This window comes from Sapajus apella, unplaced genomic scaffold (assembly GCF_009761245.1).
Source record: "Sapajus apella isolate SASKATOON/1434 unplaced genomic scaffold, GSC_monkey_1.0 scaffold46, whole genome shotgun sequence".
Taxonomy (NCBI): Eukaryota; Metazoa; Chordata; class Mammalia; order Primates; family Cebidae; genus Sapajus; species Sapajus apella.
This window is the reverse complement of record NW_022436986.1, coordinates 5,375,457-5,402,332: the sequence shown is the minus strand read 5'-3', so window position 1 is coordinate 5,402,332 and position 26,876 is coordinate 5,375,457. Positions and strand designations below refer to the sequence as shown.

Here is a 26,876-nt window from a genome sequence, read left to right as displayed (position 1 = left end):
CTGCTTGGACCCATGGAATTAGGCTCTTTCAGGGGCTGGCCTACGTTGATCTGATACCCACTCTCAGGTGACAGCCACAGGTAAGGGCTAATTGCCTGGGCTTTGGCATCAGACAGACTGAGCTTAGTCCTGGGTCTGCCACCCACAGGCCTTCCGCGGATCACCTCGCCTCTCTGTAGCCTCCTAATCTGTAGAGTGGGGCAGAACGAGGATCTGGCTCACAGAGTCATGTTGAGAACGGACAGCACAGTGAGAACCCTGCTTAGCACAGGGCCTGGTGTGCAGGGGGCACCTGGTAAACGCTGGGAGTCCTCACTCATTGGGTTGGGTGCTGACCAGGGCCGCGCACTCTCAAGCTGTCAGTGCATCTCCGTTCAGCCTCACAACCACCTGCTGGCCATGAGAGAACCAGCAACATAATTGATGAACAGGCCCAGTGGATAAGGAACTGAGGAGAGCAGCCTGGAGGGAGAGAGTGTGGGTGACTCCCCCAGCCTGTGACCCAGCTCTGCTGAGAGCGTATGGTGACTCCTCCATCCTGTGACCCAGCTCTGCTGAAAGCATGGTGTAACTCCCCAATTCTGTGACCTGGCTCTGCTAAGATGGGGTAACTCCCCAATTCTGTGAGCTGGCTCTGCTAAGATGGGGTCACTTCCCCATCCTGTGACCCGACTCTGCTGAGAGCATGTGATGACTCCCTCAACCTGTGACTTGCTCTGCTGGGAACATGGGTGACTCCCTGATTCTGTGACCCGGCTCTGCTGAGAGCATGGGGTGACTCCCCCATCCTGTGACCAGGCTCTGCTCGCCGCCTCTCCCTTCACACGTGCACACGTGCACATGAACACACACGAACCCCTCAGTCCTGGCAGCAGCTAGCTGCAGTGGAAGAGCCATATCCGGAAGCAGCAGTGGTTCCTGCAGTCTTGCTGCGTTGGGGGTCTTTACGTCCCTTCCTTTACCCCCTTCCCCAAACCTCAGGTTCCTGGATCCTGGGCACAGGGCCACCCCAGGGAACATGTGGACCAGGTGGCACAGTGAAGGCTGGCAGATGCGGGCAGGCGTGAGCAGCCATGGGCATCTGGGAAAAGTTTTGTAGTCAATGCCTCTCAGCGTATGGATGTTCCTTTTCCATTTGGGGAACAAAGGCTCTTTGAGTGCATTGAGGGCCTTGAATCCTGAGGATGACATCAACTGAAATGAGTCATCACCCCCACCCGCAGGCAGCTCTGGAGGGCGCAGCTCAGCTCTCGGAGGAAAACACATGAAAAATGGCACGGAGGAGAAGAGACCTGTCGGGGGCATATAAGGGGCACTGGATGGGAGCGTGCAGTGACCTGCTGCAAGTGGACACTGTACAGTACAGCCCATGACTCCTGGAAGCCATCAGGCCCAGCATTCCAAAGGGACATGGAACTGCTGACAGGGCCAGGGTAGACACATAGACCAGGGGGTTTCCAGCAGCATTTTCCAGGGCTGGGGATGAGGGAGGGAGGGGCATAGAGGAGGCCTCAGCAGGAGAAGTCCTGCCCCTTGACGCCCTAACACACAGGCACACATGCACACACCTATATGTCCACACATAACACACAGGCACACATGCACACATGTATACGTCCACACGTAACACACAGGCACATATGCACACACCTATACATCCACACATAACACACAGGAACACATGCACACACCTGTACATCCACACATAACACACAGGCACACATGCACACACCTATATATTCACACATAACACACAGGCACACATGCACACATGTATACATCCACACATAACACACAGGCACACATGCACACACCTATACATCCACACATAACACACAGGCACACATGTATACATCCACACATAACACACAGGCACACATGTATACATCCACACGTAACACACAGGCACACATGCGCACACTTATACATCCACACATAACACACAGGCACACATGCGCATACTTATACATCCACACATAACACACAGGCACACATGCACACACCTATACATCCACACATAACACACAGGCACGCATGCGCACACTTATACATCCACACGTAACACACAGGCACACATGCACACACCTATATGTCCACACATACACAAGTCTGTTATTCTCACCACTCTCTCACACACACTCAGAGGTTCACATACTCATAATACACACTCACACACATACTTTCGAAGGTTCATGCCACACAAACGAACACACAGAGACACAAATACTTATACACACGTTTATATACTCCAATATACACCGACTCATGCACCTCCATCCACACTCATCCCAGACTCATACAAACTCACACAATGACACATGCGCACACTCACACACTCACAATCTATTCATGGACCCTCTCTCACACACTAACACACATCCACACACACTCACCTTCACTCATGTACACACTCACACCCAAGCAATTCAGACTTCATTTAATAATTCAGGTTCCATTAAGTCTCATTTAAACGAAGAGCTCTGCAGCTAAAAACAAGCAAGCCAATCACTGAGAGCCCGTCCACATCGCAGCTGTGGAAGCTGGGGTGTTGTAGGGACAGATATTTACAGAGGAGCCCACAGAAAGTCTGAAGCCGACCCTGTCTTCTCCTGCCACCTCCTTAAGGGCCTGGAGATCTCAGATTGCCCTTCCCACACTCAGGGTTTGGTTCCTTTGCTCTGGGCACATTTTCTGCCTTTTTCTCCTTTCGTTGTTGTCAGTAAAACCTTCTCCCCAGAGTTATGGACTTGGGGTCCTGGCTTCACAAAGCACTGAACCCCACGATCCCTCTGTTGGAAGCAATGCTAGGAATAGTATACAAAGAAATTCAGACAGCTGCTGTGAACAGGTGATGCCTGGCATGTAATCCAGAACCTGGCTTAAGTAAGTGCTCAATAAATGTTTGTTTTGTGCATGCATGAGTGAATGCACAATAGCTGCTGTATATAGAGCCCTTATTACATCCTGGGCACTAAGTGCTTTACTTGCATAGCAGTGGTTCTTGACCCTGGCTGCACAGTAGAGTCACCTGGGGAGACTTTTTTTTGAGATGGAGTTTCACTCTTTTTGCCCAGGCTAGAGTGCAATGGTGCAATCTCAGCTCACCACAACCTCTATCTTCCAGTTTCAAGCGATTCTCCTGCCTCAGCATCCCAAGTAGCTGGAATTACAGGCATGTGCCACCACGCCTGGCTAATTTTGTATTTTTACTAGAGATGGGGTTTATTCATATTGGTCAGGCTGGTCTCGAACTCCCGACCTCAGGTGTCTGCCTGCCTCGGCCTCCCAAAGTGCTGGGGTTACAAGTGTGACCCACTGTGCCTGGCCTGAGGACTTTTTTTTTTTTTTTTTTTTACTACTAATACCTACGCCTCACTCCCAAAGATGTTGCTTGAGTTGGTTCAGGTGTGGCTTTGGCATGGGGATATTGTACAAACTTCCCAGGTGATGCTAATTACAGCCCCTGAATTCTTCACAAGAATCCCACTCTTACTGTTCCCAGTGTATAGAAGAGGGAATGAGGTGCTGAGAAGTTAAATAACTTGCCAAAGGGCACCCAGCTATCAAATCCTAGCCCGGAGATTTTAAGCCCTCATCTGTCTGATGCGAGGCCTTGAGGCTCTCTCTGCTGCTCTCAGGGGATGTCACTTCAACCCAAGGCTGACCCACTCAAGGAAGCACAACCTGATTGTTCCAGCCCTCAGTGACCTTGGGCCAGTGTGCCTCTCTATTCCCATTGTCCTGACTCTCCCCATGGCTCGGGGCATCAACACTGGGCACCCCCCTACCAGCTATCAGGAATGGGGCTCTGCTGACAGCGAGGGAGTCTCTCACAGGCTTCATCTTCTGAGCAGTTCCGGGAGGGCAGGAAGCTCTAGTCCTGCTGGCCATTGGGCAGCCACTGTTCTCACCTTATCTGCCCTGACATTTTTTCAGAGCTGGGAGATGGCAACCTGGTATTAGGGAGAAAGACTTAACCAGCTCTAACTTCAAACCTTGATTCTGCATTTAAAAGATGGGCAACTTTAGATAAGGTATTTCAACTCTCTGAACTAGTTTCTAGATCTGTAACAGAGGAATAATGCCACCTACTTCAAGAGAGAATGACCTGAGATAACAGACATAAAACACTGAGAATGACCTGAGATAACAGGTCATAAAACACTGAGCAGAGGGCCTGGCAAAGGCACATGATGAATGAAGCATAGCAATGGTGGTGGTTAGTATGATCAGTGGTATTAGTCTTCTTTTCTCTTCCATGAATGACTGTCTAGAATTGCCATGAAAGGCAGCTTTGTGCAGTTTTTCCTCCGGACCTCAGTTTTCTCATCTGCAAGATAGGGTGATACACTCTCTCTCACGAGACTGCAGTGAGGATCCAGTAGGGTTCTGAATGTGAAAATGCTTTGCCAAGTACAACTTGCCAGGGTACAGGCAACAATTAACATGGACAAAGGGCTCCGGATGGGAGTCTGGGGGCTGGGAGTGGTGTTTTTTCTCAGATCAATGAAATCTGAACATGCCGAAATGCTGTAACATAGCCAGTATAGCTTAACAGGCAGAATTCTCTGTTGCAGCCTGAAAGTGAGTTGTCTTGAATAAAGTGGAGCTGACCAGAAGCTGGAACCTGGGAATCAGCTTACTCCTCCTCTCCCCAGGGAAGGAAGCCATGGGCCAGGCCCAACTGCAGCAGCTGCGAGAAACAACTTAATAATGATAATAGCCTGGGTTCCCTAGAGTGGGTTCAGTGGTGACTGCCAAGAAAGATACGTCCATGTCCTCATTCCTAAATATATTAATCAGACTTAGAGTCTTTGAGATGTAATTAAGTTAAGGATCTTGAGATAAAGACACCATCCCGGATTATCTGGGTGGGCCCTAGATCCAATGGACGGGTGTTTTCATAAGACACACATGCAGGGGGCTGGACAGACAGAAGAGGAGGAGGCAATGTGGCCACAGAAGCAAAGATTAAAATGATGCGGACATGAGCCAAGGACCGCTGGCAGCCACCAGAAGCTGAAAGTGGCAACGAATGGCCTCCCCACAAGATCCCCGGGAGGAGTGTTATTCTGCCCACACACCTCCACTTCACACTTCCAGCCTCCAGAACTGGATGAGGATAAGTTACTGCTGTTTTAAGCCACCAAGTTTGTGGTCATTTTGTTGCCGCATCCCTAGGAAACTCACACATTCACTGAACGATTACATACTGCGTGCTGCATCCAAGCACCATTGCAAGTGAGTTACCTCAACTGGGTCATCCAGTACTCACAGCAGCAATGAGGAGGGTTTTCTTATTACCTTTCCTTTATAGATGAGGAGGTCAAGGTGCAGAGGGATTAGGTCACACAGCTAGTAAGTCGCTGGGCCAGGTTTTGGACCCAGACAAACTGGGTTCAAACTCTATAGCCCGTCTGCTTAACCATGACATCAGTGGTTCTCAAAGTGTGGTTCTTGGACTGGCGGCGGCAGCAGCAGCAGCATCTGAGGACTTATTAGAGACGCAGATTCTTGGGACCTACTCCGGACCTACTAAATCAGAAACTCTGGGCTGAGGCCCAGCACCCTGTGTTTTAACCAGCCCCCAGGTGACTCATATGCACACTCAAGTTTGAGACCCACTGTGTTGCCGAGGCTAAGGTGGTGTCCTACTACCTGATTGGAGACCAGTCATGGACAGTCATGGAGCTGGAGACAAGAGCAGGCAGCCAGCAGCAGAGACGTACTGTGCAGGGGCCGGAGACCTAGGCACAGGGCTCAGGGGCAGGACTCTAGCTGCTTCCCCCATGGACGGACCCAGGCAGGGCCCCAGTACCAGATGGTAGAGATGGTGCTTTCCTGTGATCATAGCACAACATTAAAGCCACCTCCCAGCCAGGCTGATGGGATGCTAAGTCCCCTGAATGACTAGATCCCATTGATGGAAAACAGGAATGTCCTAGGGCCTGGGGTGAAGCAGCCAAGTGGCCTGGCTGTCAGGGAAGAAGGCTGGCCAGCAGGAAGCCTGTCCAAGTCAGCCCCTAGTGGTAAGTGGATGTAGAGAAACAAAGGATCCGACACCAACACAGGGCTCTGATACAGGTGACCTGAGCTGGAAACATGAGCAAAGGACAGGAAAGTCCTGCCGGGGCTTAAAAAGGGAGTGCTCCCTGCCTATCAGGGGGAGGAGGGGCACCGAAGGGGACCTAAAGGAGGGGGCAATGGAGACAGGCCTGGGAGGCTTCGCACAAACAACCCACAACCTGCAGGTTGCTCATGTTCTGCTCGCACAAAACACGGCGGAGCGAGCAGAGCATCAGCAACCCACGGAATTAGGAAAACAAGGGAAAGTGAGTAATTCTAAGGATGGGAGAAATGGGACCCCAAGACAGCCTCCAGCACTGAGCAAAAAGGAGAGAACTATAAATCCAGAGAGATTCAGACTTAGAAATGTTAATCTCACACAGGCCGGCTCTGAGCTCAGCACTTAGGTGCCTTAGCTCAGCTAATCTCAGGACGGTCTGATGGGGTGGTGACTGCGGCTACGCCATTTTCAGATGAGACGACGGAGGCTGAGGGAGCTTACGGCCGCAGGCCTTAACTGCAGTGGTTGGGACTTTCCAGCTCTTGGTCCTCTCAATTACTTTTTCCCTAGGGACTGGAGTCAGAGAGCCTCAACGGTCAATCCAAGGAGACTAAAATTTATGCAACAGGCAATGGGGTGCGTTGGCAGTTTCTGAGGAAGGTTCCAGCTGACCTTTTAGGAGGAATCCCCATTTCACCCCAAGCTGCTGCCCCCAGACGGTTGGGTCCCCTTTCTTTTTCTTGCCAAGGAGAGGGTGGACTTGGGCGATTTGGAATGTGGCATGAAGGCAGTAGTTTGGCAACAGCAGGAGACATACTTTCCTGCAGCCTCTCAGCACTTGGCATGCTATGCCCTGGGCAAAATCAAGCTGCCCTGGGAACAGCCCGGGACATCCTAACAGATGAGCTTGTGTGAATTCAGCCGGGGCAGACAAGCAGCGCAGGCAGAATGAGCTCATAGCTTGAGCGGGCATCATGAAATCTCACCTACATTGGCCAAGGTGCCGATGAAGAATCAGGGTAACCTTCAGAGCTGGGAAGGACTTCAGAAAATACCCAGTGCAATGTCCCCAGGAAGAGAAAACAGAGGCCCAGACTGGTGGCATGACCTGCCTGAGCAGCTACGGCGTGTTGTATTCCCCTCACTGTAATACCCAGGCCACTCTCACCCATGACCTGAGGAAGACATGGGGAAGGGCCTCATACAGAGCTTGGTATGCACTAGGTACCCGAAGTAGGAAGGAATGCATTTGAATCTGTGGTGGGGGCCTGTGGTCCACATGCAATGACATCGATGTTGCTGGGTAGGGGAAAATAAACAACCTACGAAATTTGTCCAATGGTTGTTATAAAACGCACTGCATCTTTCTACAGACTTTCCTGCTCAGTTGTGCAAAGAGACCCACTCTCTGTGGGATGCCGGAGCTCCATTTGGCTCCGAAATGGGATTTGAGTTTCAGGGAACAGCCAGAACAGATGGTGACCCTGAAGTCATATTTTGAAACAGGCTGACTCTTGTTTAATTTAGATGAAAGTACAGCTTGACAGTCTCCAAATGTTTGCTGGAGGAACAGCCTGTGGACCGCCAGCATAATGGGAGAGAGTCAGATCTTCCAAGATGAAAACCCAGTGGACACCTCCTAACTAGAGACCAGAAATGTGGGGGGGAGTAGGAAGGGAGGTGACCTTGGGGGAACCCCAGGAGGACCAGCCTCACCCAGAATGGCGCAGGGCAAAGGACAAGGAATTTGATGCCAGAGAAACTTGTATGTAAGTCCCTGTTCGATCACGTACTAGCCAGTTGATCTTGGGCAGGTACTTTAACTTCTCTGAGCCTTAGTTTCCTTATCTGGAAATAGAGGTGGCAATGCCTAGCTCTCAGGGTGGTGGTGCAGGGTAAATGTCAGGTGCTAAGCATATTCTGTCCATTATGTTCATTTGTTCATTCACAAACGCCTGTCAAGCACACACTGTCGCATGCCTGGCACTGCAAGTGTTACAGATTTGGGGTGAACGGGACGGGCATGACCTTAACTTCGTGGTCATGCACTAGGCTCCCTATCTCCCTATCTCTGGCTCGGAGCACTCCTGGGCATTACCTGCTGAGTAGCTCACATGGCCCCAGGAGGTAGGACTCCTGTGCTCACCACCCACTAGCACTATCCCGAAGAGGAAACAAACCTATGCTCTTTCTGAGCAATGTGCCCAAGTCACGTGGTGAAAAAGTGCCGAACTAGGATTTAAAGTTCATGTTTCTGAAGCTCAGCTCTAACCACGCACTACTGTCAGGCACATCCCTGAGGATGCTGTGGATATGATCAAGCAGCACGCGGGAATTTCAAAACAGTGCGAGGCCACCCACCTGGATATCGGAAGACCTAGTTCCAGACCTGGTTCTAGAACAAGGAACCCGTTGGGAGTCACACAGCTAAAATGTGTGTGACTCCCAGAAAGTCCCTTGTTCTCTCTGAACTTTCATCTTCCTATCTGCAATTTGGGAGAGCTGGAATAGCTGATGCCCAAAGTCCAGCATTTTCTGAGGCCTCAGGTTCCCAGTGGGCTCTGATGGAAGTAAGGTGTCTGGAGGGACTTGCAGGACTCGTGAGAAGTGAGGCCCTGGGGCCCTGGCTACCCAAGGTGCAGAATGCTGAACTGTTCCTTCTCCCACAAGGAGCCTATGTTACGCAGCACGAACCACACTGGGTGGGAGGCTGCCTCCGAAGACTGATTCTTAGAAATCTTGAGCTGGAGCAGGGCTGGCCCGTTTCCCATATGCATATGCATGACAGCATTCTTCACATTCCACCCAAAATCCTCAGGCTAAAGCAGCCCCACACACTATTCCTGGAAAGGTAAATGCAGATGGAGAAATGAAAGCTTCTCGTGGCCGTCAACATACACATTTCTATTCATTCCAGAAGCATTTATTGAGCACCTGCTGTACAGCAGGCACTATTCTAAGTGCCGGAGATAAAGCAGTGATAGACAAGTTCCTTCCCTCTTGGAGTTGACGATTGAAATCCAAAGCTTTGGAGTGCAGTGACAATCTCCATCTTGTCAATATCAAAGCATTAACAGCCCCCTCCACACACAGGTGTTAGGTGTTTGTAGACAGAAAATGTCCAAGTATCCTTTGCCATAATTCTAAACATCCCCTACAAGTTGGGGACCTCAAATCTATACATAACATCATCTCTGCTAACGCATTCTGTCATCAGATATATCTGAGGGCCTGAGTCTAGCCAAAGAGCCCCCAGGAGCTTGGAAATTTAATTCTCCTGCTTTATCTTTAAAAGCACTTAAGTTTTAAATTCCACTCCAAAAATGTGTGTGTGTTTGTTTTAATAACATAAAAATGTTCCAAATTATTCTCCAGTTGTTACTGGTCTCCTTACCACAAATTACCAACCACTGAGTAAAATGCTCCAGGAAATAAACAGTGTGGTTCTTTGCATGCCACTGTCACACAGCCCAGGACTGTCAGCACACCCTTTTGAGAAGCAGGTCTCCAAAGGAATGCTTGGACAAAAGGGGTGTAATGCATTCCCCACATCTCACGGGTGCAACCATGTCTAGAGGAATTGCTCCCCTGAGTGAAAGCATCCAAAAGCCTCCCACCTGTTATTCCTCCTAAAACCTCATTTCTGTTCCCTGGCAAGAGAATTCTTCCTATGTTTATGGATGCAGATTCTCAATACAGAGATCCAGAGAGAGAAAAGTAAAAAGAGATCATGCCAGACCTGGATGAGCCTTAGTGCTGGTCTGACCTCTTTGTTGTATAGACGGGAGGAAGCTTTGCAAAGCCAGGGCTGACTGGAGTCTAACCACAGAGGGCAATTCTTAGAAACCTTCCTCAGTTGCCTCCACCGCCTCTTTGCCAGGCAGCTGCCCTGGCCTGGGAGGCCCTGAGAGGACAAGGTGGACCAGGGGTTCTTTGTGCTGGCTCCGGGCTCTCTGCTGGCTCTGCTTTCCTGATATTTTACTGCAAGCCTCTTAAATTCTCTTCTCTTATGCTATATAAAGGTAGAGATCCTTTGCCCCACCCTGAAGCAATTCACTGTCTGATAAGCAAAAGCAGGAGCAAGGCAGGTAGTAGAATCCAGAGCTTGACTGCTCTCTACTAGACAGACCAAAGACCCTTACCCCGGGTGGCCCTGGGCAGTAGTGCTGCAGGACTGAGGGATGGCGGGAAGCCAAGATGCTCCCCGAGAGCCAGGCTAGGAAAAGCGGCTCCTGGAGCAAAGGTCGTGCTTTCATCCCAGAAACTTCACCCTGCCTCCCTCCCTCAACATGTTCCGGCCACACTCAGGCTGTCCCTTCCATCCTCTCCTCATTCTGCTCCCCTGTATCTGGAACATTCCACCCCTCTTCCAGCCCATCAGCCCCACCACCTTTCCTGGCTAAATCTGTTCACCCCTCAGATCTCATCTAAAATCTCCCTCCTTGGGGAGACTCTCCTGACACCCTGGTATAGATGAGAGTGTCCAGGCCTCTGCTTTCATACTTTCTAACATAACAGTGCGCTTTCTAGCATTGTCTATCATTTACAGACATGAACAGTCTTTTTGTACAATCCTTTATTTGGCATCAATGTCCCCCATTAGACTGTAGGCTCCTAAAGAGCAAGCACCAAGCCTATCTTGCTTTTCATTTTCTGCCCAGGGTATCACACATTACTTGTATCGAGAGGGCAGTCAATACATATTACATAAAAGTGGGTGAACAAATGGATGAACGAGAAAGCTCCCAGGTTACAACAGGCAGAATGGCCATTTCTACCAAGGGCAGAAGCTCTGGAATGGATTCTACCCCGCCCACTCTGAAAGTCCTTGTTTAGCTATGTTTCACTTTCCCCACATCGGATTGCGATTGTTTATCTCTCTCCATGGGAAGGTCAATGATTCTCAACTCCAAACATGAATGACATGGTCCTGGCCCTCCCCGTCCTCAGCAAGATGGACTTGGAAATGAATTCTCACCCCTGATGGAATGAACCCGGTTCAAGCAATGCTTAGAGAGGACACAAGATGGTTTAGGACAACATCAGCTGGCACTGAGATGGAACCTTGTTATCGGCCACTCCTCTTCATTAAGGGCTTTTCATGTGCCAGGCACTATGCTAAGAACTTAGAGCATTATTTCATTTATAGTTTCCTCACTCTACAGATGAGGAAACTGAAGTTTCAAAAGGACTAGTACACTGTCCAAGTCACCAACTAATACATGCAGAGGCTGGAACTGGGCCAGCTCTGTCTGATTGCCCAGCTCCAGCACTTGCCCACCGAGCTACACAGTGCTGCGGCTTACACTTGAGCACCACACACATCACCCGGGGGCCTGGTTAAAGTACAGATCTGACGCTGTGGGTTTGGGACCCTGTATTTCTTTTCTTTTTTTATTTTTGAGACAGAGTCTCCCTTTGTCACCCAGGCTGAAGTTCAGTGGCGTGACCTCGGCTCACTACAGCCTCGACCCCCTGGGCTCAAGCAATCCTCCCAAGTAGCTGGGACTACAGGCACATGTCACCACATCAGGCTAATTTTTTTATTTTTTATAGAGATGGGGGTCTCACTATGGTGCCCAGGCTGGTCTCAAACACCTGGCCTCAAGTAATTCTCGGCCTTGGGACTTGGTTTCTAATGAGCTCCTGAGTGCCGCCCATGCTATTGGTCTAGAGGCCACAGTTTGAGCAGCAAGTCTATCAAGGAGAAAACGCAGAGGAGGATTTCCATAGTGCAGGCTGAGAAGCAATACAAGCAAAGGTTTGGAGAAGGGAACGTGCATGGTAAACTCAGCGACCAGCAAGCAGATCAGGGTGGTGGAGCCAGGGCATGGGGAGGGAAGTGAGAGAAGAGGCCTTGAACTGTAGCCCAAGGAATGTGGAATTTATTGTGCATCAAGAAAGCATGGAAGGGTTTTGAGAGGGGATGTGACGTGATGGGACCTGTGTTTTAGACAAGCTACTCTGACTCACAGTGAGAAGCTGTGCTAGAGGATAGAGAGGGGAGATCCTGCTGGCCAGGTATCTGCTGTAGCAATCCATCAGAAAGAAGGGACACAGGCCTGAAGCCAGGTAGGGCAAGAAGATAGAAGGGAGAGGTTGCATGCAACAGACATTGCAAGGCCAGAATTAATTTTCTTTCTTTCTTTTTTTTTTTTTATTTTTTTTGAGGCAGGGTCTTGCTCTGTCACCCAGGCTGAAGTGCAGTGTCACAATCACGGCTCACTGCAGCCTTGGCCTCCTGGGCTCAAGTGATCGATTCTCCTGCCTCAGCCTCCTGAGTAGCTGGCACTACAGGTGCATGCCACCATACCCAGATTATTTAAAAAAAAAGAAAATTTTTTTTTTTTTAGAGACAGGGTCTCACTACGTTGCCCAGCTGGTCTTGAACTCCTGGCTTCAAGAGATCCTCCCACCTCAGCTTCCCAAAGTGCTGGGATTACAGATGTGAGCCACTGTGCCTGGCCAGAATTAATTTCTTCAAAACAAAGCTACAGTACTCTTTCCAGGTATGAAAAGTTTCTCAGCCATTCCATGAACTAAAGCAACAGTGCAAAGATGACAGGAGCTGAGCGCAGACATAAACTGAGATGCATACCATTCTAACACAGTCTCAAATGGAACCACTCTTAGAAATGGGGTGCAACAGCCATGGCTTCCAACCCAGCCACCCCGTCTCTGTGATGAGCCAGCCTTTTCCTCACTTTGCAGATTGACTATCTGAGGCCAGAGAATGGAAGGGATTTGGCCAAGCTCCTGTGACCAGGCCTAGCACCAAGGAATCCAAGCCACTAAACCAGCGCAGGGCATCTTAGAAAACTTCCCCAGCAGAGACAGTGAGGACATTCAGTTGCAATTTGACATCAGCCCACACTTGCAGATATTAAACAAATAAAGCCATTTCATTCCTTAATGAAAGCTCATATCCTAAAAGGGGAGGAGAAGACCCTGAAATGGAGCCATCTATGTAGACAGTTAGACCTGAAATAAAATTAGAAAATATGTCACATGGAAAAACTCTGCAGCGAGAAACGGTTTCTTCCCCACCCCCTTTTTTCTTTCCGTGGGAGAGTGAGTAATTTGGCATTTTAACTAGACAGGGGAGCAAGCAGTTTAGTCTCTGTTTTGTACCAAATACACACAGTTGCCGGGCAGTTTTGTACCCCACTTTGTGAATGAGATGACAGTGAAGGGTGTGCTCAGCAGTGAGATGAACAGGGCTGAGCAGAGCTGAGTCCAACCACTACCCCCAACTCCCACAAAGTGTGACCAAACTGAACTCAGATATCCTAGAATATTCATGCTAATGATGCTGCTAGAATTTGCCATTCCAACCCCTTCATTTCCAAGACGGGGAAACTGAGGCCCAGAGAGGTACAGTGATTTGCCCATAGCAGAAGAAGAGCAACGGATTGTTAAGGCTGAGGCTCTGGGAGAGTCTCCACTGTACCCTACACTGTTGCCATAGTTGCCTCTGGCATGTCCGGGGCTCCTCCGTGGCTGGTGGTGACCTGAATGTAACAGGGTTCCCCTGGGTTATTCCTTCAAAAGACATTGCCTGAGTACCTGCCAGGGGCGAGGCACAGGGTTAGGTGCTGGTGGTGCAGAGAATAACCACAGCCAGGCATGATGGTGCCTGTAATTCCAGCACTTTGGGAGGTCAAGGTAGGTGGATCACTTGAGCCAGGGGTTTGAGACCAGCCTGGTCAACATAGTGAGACCCCATCTCTTAAAGAAAAAAAAAAATTAGCCAGGCATGGTGACACACACTTACAGCCCCGGCTACTCAAGAGGCTGAGCTGGGAGGCCCACTTAAGGCCAGGGAGGTCAAGGCTGCAGTGAGCTGTGATCACCGCTGTGCCCCAGCCTCGGCAACAGAGTGAGAACCTGTCTCACACACACACGAAAAAGAGAGAGAATAACCCTAGTCTGGTCCCTTAGAGTGTCTCTTCTCCTACTCTAGCTACTCTGGAGGCTCTGTCCATTTGAGATTAGGGTATGGGAAGGGATATTCTAGGAGATGAGGCCAGGACAGCACTTGGTAGAACTTCAGAGGGCCTCAAATGCCACACTAAGGAGTAGAAGGCTGTATTCATCTTCCAATGCTGCTATAACAAACTACCACAAACTTAGTGGCTTACATCAATACAAGTTTTGTTGTCTTACAGTTCTAGAGGTTAGAAGTCCAACACAAATCTCACTGAGATAAAAATTAAGATATCGGCAGACCACGCTTATTTCTAGAAGCTTCAAGGGGAAATCAGTTTCCTTGCCTTTTGCGGCTTACAGAGACTATCTGCATTCCTTGGCTTGTGGCCCCTTCCTCTGTTTTCAATACAAGCAAAGAAGGATGCTCAAGTCCTCTCACATTACATCACATCACATCACTCTGATTCCTTCTGCCTCCTCTTCCACGTTTGAGGACCCTTGTGATTACACTGGGCCCAGCCAGATAATCTGGGACAATCTCCCTCGTTTCAGGTCAGCTGATTGTCAACCTTAATTCCATCTGCAGCCTTAACTCCCTTTGCTATAGAACCTAATGGAGTTACACATCCTGGGGATTAGGGTGTGGGCCCTTTAGAGGTCCAGAACCCTGCCTACCACAGGTGGTGATCATGGGAAGATGACAAAGGGTTCTAAGCAGGGAGCAACATAATCAGAGCTAGTCTAGAGTGTTGCTCAAATGTTAACATGTATGCGAATCACTAGGGATCTTGTTAAAATGCGATCCTCAGTCACCTAGATGGTGTGATTCTGATTTATGAGTTCTGGGGTTGAAGCCAGAGAGTTTGCATTTCTGCCAAGTTCCCAGGTCATGCTGATGCTGCTGGTTCATGGACCACAAGTAGCAAGAAGCCAGAAGCAAGAAGATTGAGTAGCAAGGAGCTAGAAGATGACTGTGGCTGCAGTGTGGAGGATGGGTTCTAGGGTGGAGAGGATGGAGGCTGAAAGACAGACAGAAAGACCTGTGTGCTAATGTCAAGTCGTAATTGAATTTCATTTCACAAGGCTGTGGTGAGAATTAATATATTAAATACACACATATCAACACACACACACACACACACACATATATATGTATATATATATAAAATTTATATTATATAAAACATCCATACACATATGTGTATGTGGACATATGTGTGTGTATATATAACATAAACATATATCCTATATATTAAAACTTAAACAGCACCTGGCACATAAAAATACTATATAATTATCATACTGGGGTTTTTTTGTTCATTTTTTGTTTGTTTTCTTGTTTTTGCTTTTGAGATGGAGCCTTGCTCTGTGGCCCAGACTGGAGTGCAGTGGCATTATGTTGGCTCACTGCAACCTCTGCCTCCTGAGCACAAGAGATTCTCCTGCCTTAGCCTCCTGAGTAGCTAGGACCACAGGTGTACACCACCATGCCTGGCTAGTTTTTGTATTTTTAGTAGAGATGGGGTTTTGTCACATTGGTCTCAAACTCCTGATCTCAGGTAATCCACCAGCCTTGGCCTCCCAAAGTGCTGGGATTATAGGCGTGAGCCACCATGCCCCAGCCACACTCTTGGTATTTTCTTAGATTCACGTGAAGCACCAGAGCACTGGCCTGGGAGTCAGGATACCTGGCTCTAGACCTGGCTGTCCTGCTAAGTTGCACTGCGACCACAAGCTAGTCACTTTCCCTCTCTGAGCTAAATAATCAAGTCAGGACTAGCCAGCCACTAAGATTGTAGCTGAAGGGGAGAAGGAGCTGGCTGGGCCTATTTCAGAAGTTCTGTGTGTAATGCTGCTGAAGTTGCAAGAACTTGGTTTCAGCTTGTCATCAGCTAGGATCTCTACTCTTATGTTCTATGGGATGAAATGACTGTAACTTTCCTATGCCAAAAAAAGCACAGCTTAACTTTTCTTTCATGAAACATTCTATTCTTGACATATATACTACATGCAGTGGCTGCTCTCACCCTGCCCCAGCCCCATCATCCTGCACAGTGGATGGCTGCAGGGTGGTCTTTCCGTGTGGTTGGAGGCACACATAGACTTTGCTGGTCAAGGGTTCATAATGCTGGGTTTTCACTAAGATCTCCACAGTTCCAGGCTTTGAATGATTCATTCATTAACGTATTCAAATACTCATTGTGTCCATCTGGTGCCATGTCGGATGCTGGGGAAACATGGATAAATACAAACGGCTTCCTGCCCTCCAGGAACCCACAGTGATGTGGGAGCAGAGAAGTACTGAGGCATTGAACTAATCACCAGTGACAGGCCCGATGCTCACTAATCCTTACAGTAGGAACTGTTGTCCCAATTTATAGGTAAGGAAGACAAGAAGTCCCTTTGTGGGACTCAGCATCACCACCTTTGAAAGGAAGCAGTTGGACTGCATTGATTGTTCTCAGTCCTGGCTGCACCTTAGACTGCAACCAGGAGCGTTTCAAACCTGCTGGTGTCTGGACCTTATCTCAGATGTATGAAGAATCCCTGAAGAGCTGCAGGACTGAGCACCAGCCCCCCTTGGAATTCCCAAGATGATTCCAAGGTACTGGAGGGCTGACGACTACCAAGGTCCTGTGACCTGAGCTCTCACATTCTAATTTCCTGAAAAACCCTCTTCTAGCCCTTCCACAGGCACATGCAGAATGGATTAATGAAGGGGAGGGGTGAAAAAGTAGGGTGGGAGGAGCCATTGGAGAAGGATGCCGGCAGCTTCTTTACCTGTTGTCATTTGCTCCTCTCGGGTGAGAGACACAGCAGTAGACAAGGCAGGGTGAGCTTGGTGTTCTCTCTTGCTGTTGCAGGGAGTATAAAGTATTATTGTGTTTCTGAACAATGCAACAAAAGCCTTAAAAATGAGCATGCATTAGACCTAACTATTTGTCTTAGGAAATTGTTTTGTGATAGGAAATAATTACAGAAGTTGTCAAATACAGAGCTGTGAGACTATGATCATCACAACAGTGTTCATAATAGTGAGCAGTGAGAAACAGCCTAAAAGCCTGAAAGTTTATTACAGGACAACCAAACCATGAAATACTATTGCAATTGCAAAAAATATTAGAGAAGACTATTTAATGTTTCAGAAAAAATGTCTAGATGATTGTTAAGGGGGAAAAAAGCCATCAACTAAATACGATGTACAGAATGCTCTGCTCGTCTTATGATCTATGTGCATACTTACGGGTGGAAAATAGACTTGAAACACAGTCCGTCAAATGCTAGCAGTGTTTATCTTTGAGTTACAAGGTAATATGTGCTCTTTTTAAACTCCCTTTTTTGGGTCTAGTTTTTTATAATAACTCTGTACTATTTTTATTATCAAATTTTTTAATGTTACTGAAAAAATAAATCTCTTTCAAATACTTTTCACATCTCTCTGCCTCTCCCATCTCCTGGTGGAAATGGACATCCCTACTTTGGTAGTGCAGATGCTTGCGTGCACTGTGTTAGGAAACTCAGGACAAGCTCCTTAGCATGCAAGCCAGCTTCCACGTTCTGTCTCTACTGCTGGACTATGAGTCCTTCCAGGATGGGCACTGAGTCTAACGCAGCTCTTCAGCCATCCTGCCACCCACTCCAGAGAGTGCCTGGGACAGCAGGCAGCCAGGAATAATAGGATGAAGACAGACCATTTTGAAGACTTCAACAGAAATTCTTTTTGGGAGGAAGCCAGTCACAAAAGACTGCCTAGATGAGAGGGAGGTTTTAAGCTGGGTCCCATTTGAGTCCCTCAGTGATGGGAGGAGTAACTCCTAGAGAGGCCTAAGGCCAGGCTGTTTCCTGCAAGCCAGACTCCAGCCAAGCTCTCCAAACCCAGAAAGCGGTACGCTGACATCTAAGGTCAGGGGTCCTGGTCACTTGGGAGAGATGCCAGGGCCCTCAGAATAGTTTTTTGTCCTGTTCAGTCCTTTAAATCACCATGGCATGCAATAAATATGAACTGGATTGATTTGAATGGGGTTGAGTTGGGCTCGGCGGGGCTAGGTTGAGTTGGATTGAGTTGTATTGTATTAGGTTGGGTTAGATTGGATTAGGTTGAGTTGGGTTGGACTGGGTTGGGTTGGGTTGAGTTTGGTTTACAATGGGGATAAAGAGTGGGCTACACTCATTAGGTGACCAGGGTCCCCTGTCTCTCTCATTAGATGTTGACTGGGAGGAAGGCTGACATTCTCCCAGGATCTGCTCTAACCCTAGACTTTTCCTCTTTGTAGTTGAGAAAGAGCAGAAGAAGGTAATCAGTTAACAAACCTGGCTCCTCCCAACACCTCTGATACCACCACCTCAGCTCCCCTGGGCTCTGTGTTGATAGCAACAGGTCATACTCCACAATCTGATGCTCTGACTTTGAGGCCTTATTTGCTTATTCATTCTCCACACTAGACATTAATGCCTTAAACTGAATCTTATTGTAAGATTGCCTCCTTTTTACAGCCCTCACTACCCACTACCACTGATATACTCACAGTATCTAATCATATCATGCAGAAATTATGGAATAAACCAACCTATAGTAAAGAATTCATGGCTTAATGAAGGAGGCAGGCAGGATAACTTCTCTTACCAGACTGTAAAATACACCACAAAGCAACAATCATCAAAATTGTGTGGATTTGAAACATCATACACATATTAGCAAAAGGAAGTGACCAGTAGTACAGAGATACCAGAAATAAATTTATATCATTAAAAGAAAAAATATTATATGATATCACACAACAATAGTGGGTAGTACAATGATGGGGTAATAGCTCACACTTTAATTAGTACTTTGGGGAATCCTGGGGACCACTTTGGAAAATAATTGGTTTTAGATTATACCCTAATCTGGCGGGGTGTGGTGGCTCATGCCTGTAATCCCAGCACTTTGGGAGGCTAAGTTGGGAGGATTGCTTGAACCCAGGAGTTCAAGACCAGCTTAGGCAACATAGCTAAAGCCCATCTCAAAAAAAGAGATTATACCCTAATTTGTGATTCACTTTAAGTAATCGAGCTGTAGATATTAAAAGAAAACTGGAAAATCAACACATATTTAGCTAGAAGAGAAAAGATAAATGTACAACTTTTGACAAAATGAGGCAATTGGGAATTAGATAAGTAGAGGAAAGTTGAAAAATAAATTTTTATTCAACTAATGTAATAGATAAAAAGCAAAGTAACATTAGTGTGAATTCCAGCCTAACTAGTTATTATGCAATTGAAGAAAACAGACAGCCCCATTATGTGCCCTGAGTAATCAGTCAAGGTCACCCTACAGCTGGCAAAGCCATGGAAGAATCGGGATGACTTATGCCCCAGAGAGGACATGGTAAATTGGTGGATTAGACCACAGGCTAGACCAACCCCTTCATTCCTTCTTTGATTCATTGAAAAAGTTTGCTGAGTACCCACTTTCTGCCAGTCCCTGCGCCTGGGATCCCTGTTCCAGGATTCAGAGTTGGACAGGCCCATCACTGCCTCATAGAACTTCCCATACAGCAGGGAGGCAGGTGACTAATCAGTGGCCACAGTATAGTCCCAGAAGCCCTGAGACCAAGAGATTCCCATTATGCCTGGGAGAGGAGAGACAGCTTCCCAGAGCAGGATCCTAAAGGATGAATTAGGGGCCTCTAGATACTGTGTGGGAAATGCATTTTAAAAATGGTACTGGTAGCCAGGTGGAGCGGCTCATGCCTGTAATTCCAGCGCTTTGGGAGGTCAAAGCAGGTGAATCACTTGAGGCCAGGGGTTTTAGACCAGCCTGGGCAACACAGCAAGACTCTATGTCTATTAAAAGTTTAAAATTTAGCTGGGTATGAAGGTATGTAATCCAGCTACTTAGGAGGCTGAGGTAAGAGGATCCCGTCAGTCCAGGAATTCGAGGCTGTAATGAGCTAAGATTGTACCACTGCACTGCAGCCTGGGCAACAGAGAAGACCCTGTCTCTCTAAAAAAAATAATAAACTAAAAATGATACTAGCCTATGCAAAAGCACAGATGTTGGACGTTGCATCTCCCATTCAGAAACCTGCCAGTGATTTGATGTGTGCCCAGGTCCACAGGAGCTTAGTGTTAGTGGAGCAAGGCAGGGTCCTCTGGGGGCAGAACCCAGTGAGGGAAACTGAACTAGGGCATCACGATTAAACAAGAAAAATTTATCTAAACACAGAGTAAGAACTATCCAACCAGTTCTGTTCTTTGATGGGTGAGTTCATTGGGGGAAATATTGCCAAAGGAAAGAAGTCAAAAGAAAAAGGCCATATTTCTGAAGATGTCCCAGCAGCACTGTTTATAATAATGACAAAATGGCTACAGTCCAGCTCTGGACAAAGCAGCAGCTCTAGACAATTGTCCCTTGGGAGATGGAGACCAGAAGGCAATGATGTAAAACCTCAGGTGCGACTCCTACCAGCCTCTCTCTCACTTAGAAAAGCACATCAGACTTCCAGGGAGCAGGAGCGGCATGATGAGAGGGAAGACCTGCACGGCTCTGATTCATATGCTTCCATTAAATCAGGACTTCTCCAGAGAACATAGTGGCCAAGAAGCACTTGAAAAGATGCTCAACGTCATTCGTCATTAGAAAATTACAAATAAAAACCACAATGAGATGCCATTTTATAGCCACTAAAATGGCTATAATTTTAAAAACTGAAAACAAGCATTGGCGATGATCTGCAAAATGAAAGCCCTCATACATTGCTGGTGGGGATGTAAAAATAGTTAAGCTCAGTGACAAGACCAAATCTGGTGGGAATGTGAAGAAATGGAGACCCTCATTTCTTGGTAGCTGTGTATACGTGTACAGCCATTTAGAAGACATGCTGGTATTGTCTACTCAGTTGGGGGCTATACACACTCTATGATTCAGCACTCCACTCCTAGGTATAGAACCAACAGAAATTCATGCTCATGTGCACTGAGAGAAATGTACAAGAATGTTCAGAGCCACACTATTACATTAGCCAAGAATGGAAACAACCCAAATGCTGGAGAAGAATGGATAAGAAATATACGGTATGTTAACGCAATGGAACATTATACAGCAATGGCAATGGACTACAGCCATATACAGCAGCATGAATAAATCTCAAAAACTTATTATTCATTGAAAGAATCAGACACCAAAGAATAGATCCTACATGTAAAAAGTTCAAAATCAAGTAAAACAAAACTTCAGAATTTCAGGATACACACTTAGACAGCAAAGCTATTTTTAAAAAGCAAGAAAGTGATGACTATTGATGTCAAGGTAATGGTTACTTCAGAGAGAAAGAAGGGAAAATAAAACCACAGCAAAGGGGGTCAGGAGAGCTTCCGGGGATTATCGCATATCTTCACCTGGATTACATAAATGTTCCTCTGTGATAAATCATTGTACTGTACCGTTAGCATGCACTTTTCTGAATGCATGTTCTATTTCACAATAAAAACAGTTGAAAGTAAAGCAAATAATTTGCAACCATCAACACTTTATTAGCAAGAGCAAATTACTTAGGACACCACCATCCCTACCTGGACAATAGCCCCCTTACTCTAAAATATTGGGTATTCAACACTGACACTTTACCAGGAAAAGGAAGGATTAATGCTGTCCTCCTTCTCAACCCTCACCACTGGAGGCACAAGAGGCCATATTAGTGACACTGACAACTGTCTCTTTAAACAGGATGGTATAGGAGAATGGGGTTGGCTGCACACAGGACATGCTGGATGGTAGATGAGAATAGCTGGGGGAAAATGGCATTACAATTGTCTGTGGCCCTGTGTTTGTGCCTGTCATGAGCCCCTTGGGACAGCTCTGTGCCCAAATCCTTTCTGTATTCAGCCAGCATGAGGGCCAGCAAAGAATGGGTTTGTTGAACTAAACTATGTGAAATAATTAAACCTCAAACTAGAAAAGGTTTGTTTTGTTTTGTTTCCCAACATTTTAAATTAGGACTACAGAGATGAGTGAATCTTGCCTCTCCACTTCATAGATGGGAAAACTGAGGCTCAAAGTGGGAAAAGCAATTCATCTACATTCACAGAGGAAGTAAGTGATTAGAACCCAGGTTTCCCAATACCTGAAATTGTGCTGTTTTAGCGCATGAGGGATATCAGGAAATTTACAAAGACCCACTTTTAACAGATCAATTCTCTGCAAAAAACCATATGACCGTGTTCTACCCCTACCTGAGGAGCCCTGTCCTGGCCCACAGTGGCATTCAGGATGGTAGGCAGAGTCCATCCAGAGGCCTGGAGGTGCAGGCGGAACTTAGGACCTGTTTTCTGAGAGAATCAATGCACTATGAGGCCAGCACTTTTAGGTCATGAGTTGTGTGCCAGCTCTGTACCAGGCTGGCCAGGAGCCCCACTTTGAAGCCCCACCAGATCTGGGGCCTGGACACTCTGGAAAAATGCGTTCTTTTATTTAATAAGCAGCTTTGTTGAGGCATAGCTTACATTCCATAAAATTCACCCATTTTAAATGTATAGTTAGATGATTTTAGTAAATTTATAGAGTTGTATAATTACCACCACGATCCAGTTTTAGGACATTCCCCAAAAAGTTTCCTCATGCCCCTTTGCTCATTTTCTGTCTCTGTAGTTTTGCCTTTACAGAAATCTTATATATATGGACTCTTACAATGTATTGGTTTTTAATGGCTGGCTTCTGTCACTTAGCTTCATCGTTTTCATCTTGTTGTAGCATTGAGCACTACTTCATTCCTTTCTACTGTTGAGTAGTATCCCATTGAATGAATACACCTCATTTTGTTTATCTATTCACCAGCTAATGGACCAGTTTATTTCTAGTTTTGGCCATTATGAATAATGCTGCTATGAACATCCACATATAAGTTTCTGGATGGAAGTATGCTTTTCTTTCCCTTAAGTAAATACTTAGGAGTGGAAATGCTGGATTGTAGAGTAAGCATATATTTAACACTTTAAGAAACTGCCAAATTGTTGGGAACATGCATTTCTGCTCAGGATAGCCCACTTACAAATGTGCTTTCAGAAGCCACCCTACTTAAGCATACAGCGTAGTGGTTGAGAGTACAGATTCTCAAGTCAGACCCTCTGGGCTCAAATTGTGCTTATATTGAAGGCTACATGCCCTTGGGCAAATGACTGTGACTCAGTTTCCTCATCTGTAAAAGGGGATAAGACATGGGGTTGTTGTGATAATTGCGTGAGTTCATTCACACAGAGCACTTAGAACACTGCTGGTTCATAGTGCTATAAAGTCTTGGCAATTGTTTTTTTACAGCCAGTTGCACAGAGGCCCCATGGGAGGAAGAGCGCCCACTTTGACGTTCACAGATGCGGGAGGGCTATGATGGATCTACCCAGTTACAGTCATGTGGCATTGAAAAAGTCAAATCCCGTCTGTAAGATGGAGCCCAACTTACTTCCCAGCACTGCGGGGTGGTGATTCCAGTGACTTGGTGAAGGTGACATTGTGCTTTGAAGATTGTACAATGCCATGCAGATGCAACGGACCCATGTTACAATTGTGACAGATTGTGGGGCGCATTGGAAACCATGAGCCCCTAAAGGCTTTTCCATCTGTGTAGCTCTTCTAACTGCACACTAGGATGATTAAGAGCAAGGACTCTGGATCAGACTGTCTGGTTCAAATCTCACCCCAGCCACTTAGAAGTCTTGTGACTTTGGACTTCTGTTTCTTCACTTGAAAAACAAAGATAGTAACTGTTCTCAGTCCTCACCTCCTGGAGTGGTTGTAAGGATTGGATGAATGAAATATGAACATGTTCACACCTCCACTTGGACATACAAAGTGCTTTACAACTATCAGCCATATTGAATTGCATTAAAAATTCAGTTTGCAGGAGGATAGTTGACATTTTTAGGAATCGTTTCATATCCCAAAGAAGCACTAACCACTTATCAGTTGCAAATGGCCCTCCCTAGATCCTTCTCAGCTCCTGAAGGTTTGCTGGCTCTCCCTTTTTACATTATGAATGGGAATAGGACATCCTTTGTGTTAGAAACAGCAGCCCTGACACTGAGGGATCCCAGCGACACACACAGGAGGAGAAAGAAACACCAAAGTGTCTATCCCCAGATCCCTCTTCCTTTTGGGAACTGAAAGTTGCAGCAAAGTTCACAAAGCACCATGGAATCCAAAGCTGCCCTCTGCCACTGAGTTGGCAGGGTCCTATATCACATGCAAAATTGCAATGTTCTGACATGATCCATGGGACTGAGAAGCTAAAACTATACTCCAGCTGCCCTTTGATCTGCAATAAATGCCAGGCTGGACACTCTGGCAGGAAAAGCTATCATCGCATTTGGGTCTTGTTGCCAAGAAGAGAATGGGCCGTCTGGGGCTTCTTCAGGCAAACAAAGAGTTAACCAAGGCGCCCTTCTCAATCTCATTTCCTTCGGGCCTGCCAGAGGTTGTTTCCTAGACTTTCTGCTCCCTTATTCAATTGAAGTTGTATACTAATACCCCAAATTCAAAAGGGAAGGGGTCAGAAGCTACAGAAAGCACGGCTCTTCTGCAAAACTGCATGGAGAAAGAGCTGAACAAGGGCAAGAGCCTACAGACCTGGATTCAAGTCCTGGCCTTCGGACTGGCTACTTTCTAAGCTTCTCCCAACCTCAGTGCTCTAAAAATACCTGCACTGCGATGGGGTCTAATTATTCGCCTTTTTCAGATGGGGAAACTGAGGCACAGAGTGGTGAAATCCTTTGTCCAAGACCCAGCCAGCCACAATTCAAACCCAAACAGTCTGACCTTAACCGTTTTAACTTAGATCTATTTTAACTTAGATCTCACTATTCAGCCAACCGCCTGAGTTCTGCTGGAGAAACTGAGGCCCAAGGAACGGAAGGAATCAGATCCCTGGCTCCCAGACCACAGCTCTTTCTGTCACCGGTGGAGCCACTGCCCATGATAGACGTGACTGCTTAGGTAGCTCAGCTAAGTATCCGAGCAATTCGGTTCCGTTATTTCTTGCGCAGATGTCCCTGCTGGTGTTAAGCTTCGCACCTGTGTGCGGGGAGACACCAGACCTGCCCTTACCAAAAGCCAGCCAGCACGCACAACCTAAGTGCTGGCTTTGAGTGCGCTGAGGCTGTTGGCGTTGGCGCTGTGTTTCCAAAGTCCCTCTCTGCCTAAGACTGGAGGCTCCGCGCCTAGCTCAGACATCTCGGGTGCCCAGACAGCGCTCCACTCGCCGCGGCTGCCCAGGGATCGTATTCACAGCTATAACCCCTGCACTGCGAGGAGGAAGCCGCCCGCGGCACCGCCAGTGCGCACGGAGTGGCGAGAACTCCCTTTTATGTCCAGGAATGAGGCGCGCACCGTAGCCGCGTCCGCCGCCAAAACCAACTTCCCCCGGGGCGCAGAGGCTGCCGGTGCCACCCTCAGGCCGGGTCGCTTACCTGTCGCAGCTCGGGTCTGGGTGACAGCAGGCAGGGGCGCGGAGACCGAGAGCAGCACCAGCAGACACCAGCACTGCCCGTTCCTCCTGCAAGAAGTGGGCGAGGGAGAGGTGAGGCGGGAGAAGGATCAGAGGGGGCCGGGCGCGAGGAAGCAGAAAAACCGGTCTTACCTTGGTGGTACCATCTCGCGGGTCTACGGAGCCCCGGAAGGCGCGCGGCCAGCGGAGCAAAGCGTTGAAGCTCCGCGGAGGACTAAGGGGCGCTGAGCGCTGGGCGCCGCGCTCGCCCTTCCTGCAGCGAACAAAGGCGGCGCTGGGCAGCGGCCGCGGCAGCGGGCAGAATCCCGGCTCTCGGCACTCGCCCTGAGTCACTCGCGCTCTGAAACCCGACTCCGCCGCGCCCTGCGCTCCCCCGCGCGCTGCGCCCCACCTCGGGCAGCGGCGGCGCACTCACACCCTGGGGATCCCGGCCGCCCCGGAGGTCACCCCACGCCCCTCTCCCCCTCCACGGAAGTGCGCTTCCCGCTGCGACCTCCACCCGTGGCTGCCTTAAGTAATCTTCGAGGAAAGCCCCGCGCCCGCCGGCCCTTGAGGCTGTCCTGTCGGGGCTGATCCGCAGAGAAAGCACTCTCCTTTCCCAGCCGCCGAGGGAATCCTCTCCACAGCCCAGAGAAGCTGGAATCAGTGAGTTCCTTATATGATGGACAAGGAGACTAAGGCTCAGAGAGGTGGAGCGAATGTCCCAAAGTCCCAAGCTGCACTGAGCTCCGAGCTGTTGTGCCCCACCCCGCACGCCTGGCACATGGACCGACTTGAATGCCCAGGAGTGGACCTGCCTGGGGGCCATAAGTGATACATACAACTCAGTGCAGCAGAGGTAGTCCTAATAAAAGTTTTTTTAATGTACTGGATTCCAGGGCTTTCTTCTCTATACCTTGCCTGCCCCCTTCCTCAGAATGTAAGCTTCAGGGGGGCAAGAGCTTATCTTTGGTTTGTCCCCTTCCTAAAACAGGTCAAGTAGTAGGAGATGCCAACAAACGCTGGATGAATGAAGGAGCACGGTATTGGATGAGACACCACATCAGGCCCTGCGATGAGATGTGGGGGTCAGGAACCAGGCTCAGTCTCCAAAAGCCCTGAGTGGGAGTGAGGGGGTGCAGGGCAGACTAACTCATTTGTACAGAGCTTATTGCAGGGCACTGGATAAACCCTCAAATGGTCGCTTTTTATTATTAGGATTACCACCAGGCACATAGCATGAGATCTTTCAGTAAGAAGAGGCACCGCTGAAGGTGGCTGAGACCTGGACAGCTCTGAAGCCAGGCAACAGCTAGGAGCCTCTCTTCCTGATGCACAAAGTAGTCACAGTGGGCTGTGGCTCTGTGGTCAGTTCCTGAGTTTCATTCAGTTCTACTCTCTAGAGGATGGGTTACCTCTTGCCA

General features: G+C 48.0%; 1 protein-coding gene across 1 annotated transcript in view; it reads right to left on the bottom strand.

Annotated features, from left to right (window-relative positions):
- COL15A1 (collagen type XV alpha 1 chain) overlaps nt 1-26,191 on the bottom strand; it is a 117,491-nt gene extending 91,300 nt beyond the window's left edge. Inside the window, exons 1-2 of the mRNA XM_032240175.1 lie at nt 25,606-26,191; nt 25,436-25,521 (exon numbers count right to left, since the gene is read on the bottom strand). Coding sequence (XP_032096066.1) covers nt 25,436-25,521; nt 25,606-25,619 — 100 coding nt within the window. The 5' untranslated portion in view covers nt 25,620-26,191. The remainder of the gene's footprint in view (nt 1-25,435; nt 25,522-25,605) is intronic.
- Between the last annotated feature and the right edge of the window lie 685 nt (nt 26,192-26,876).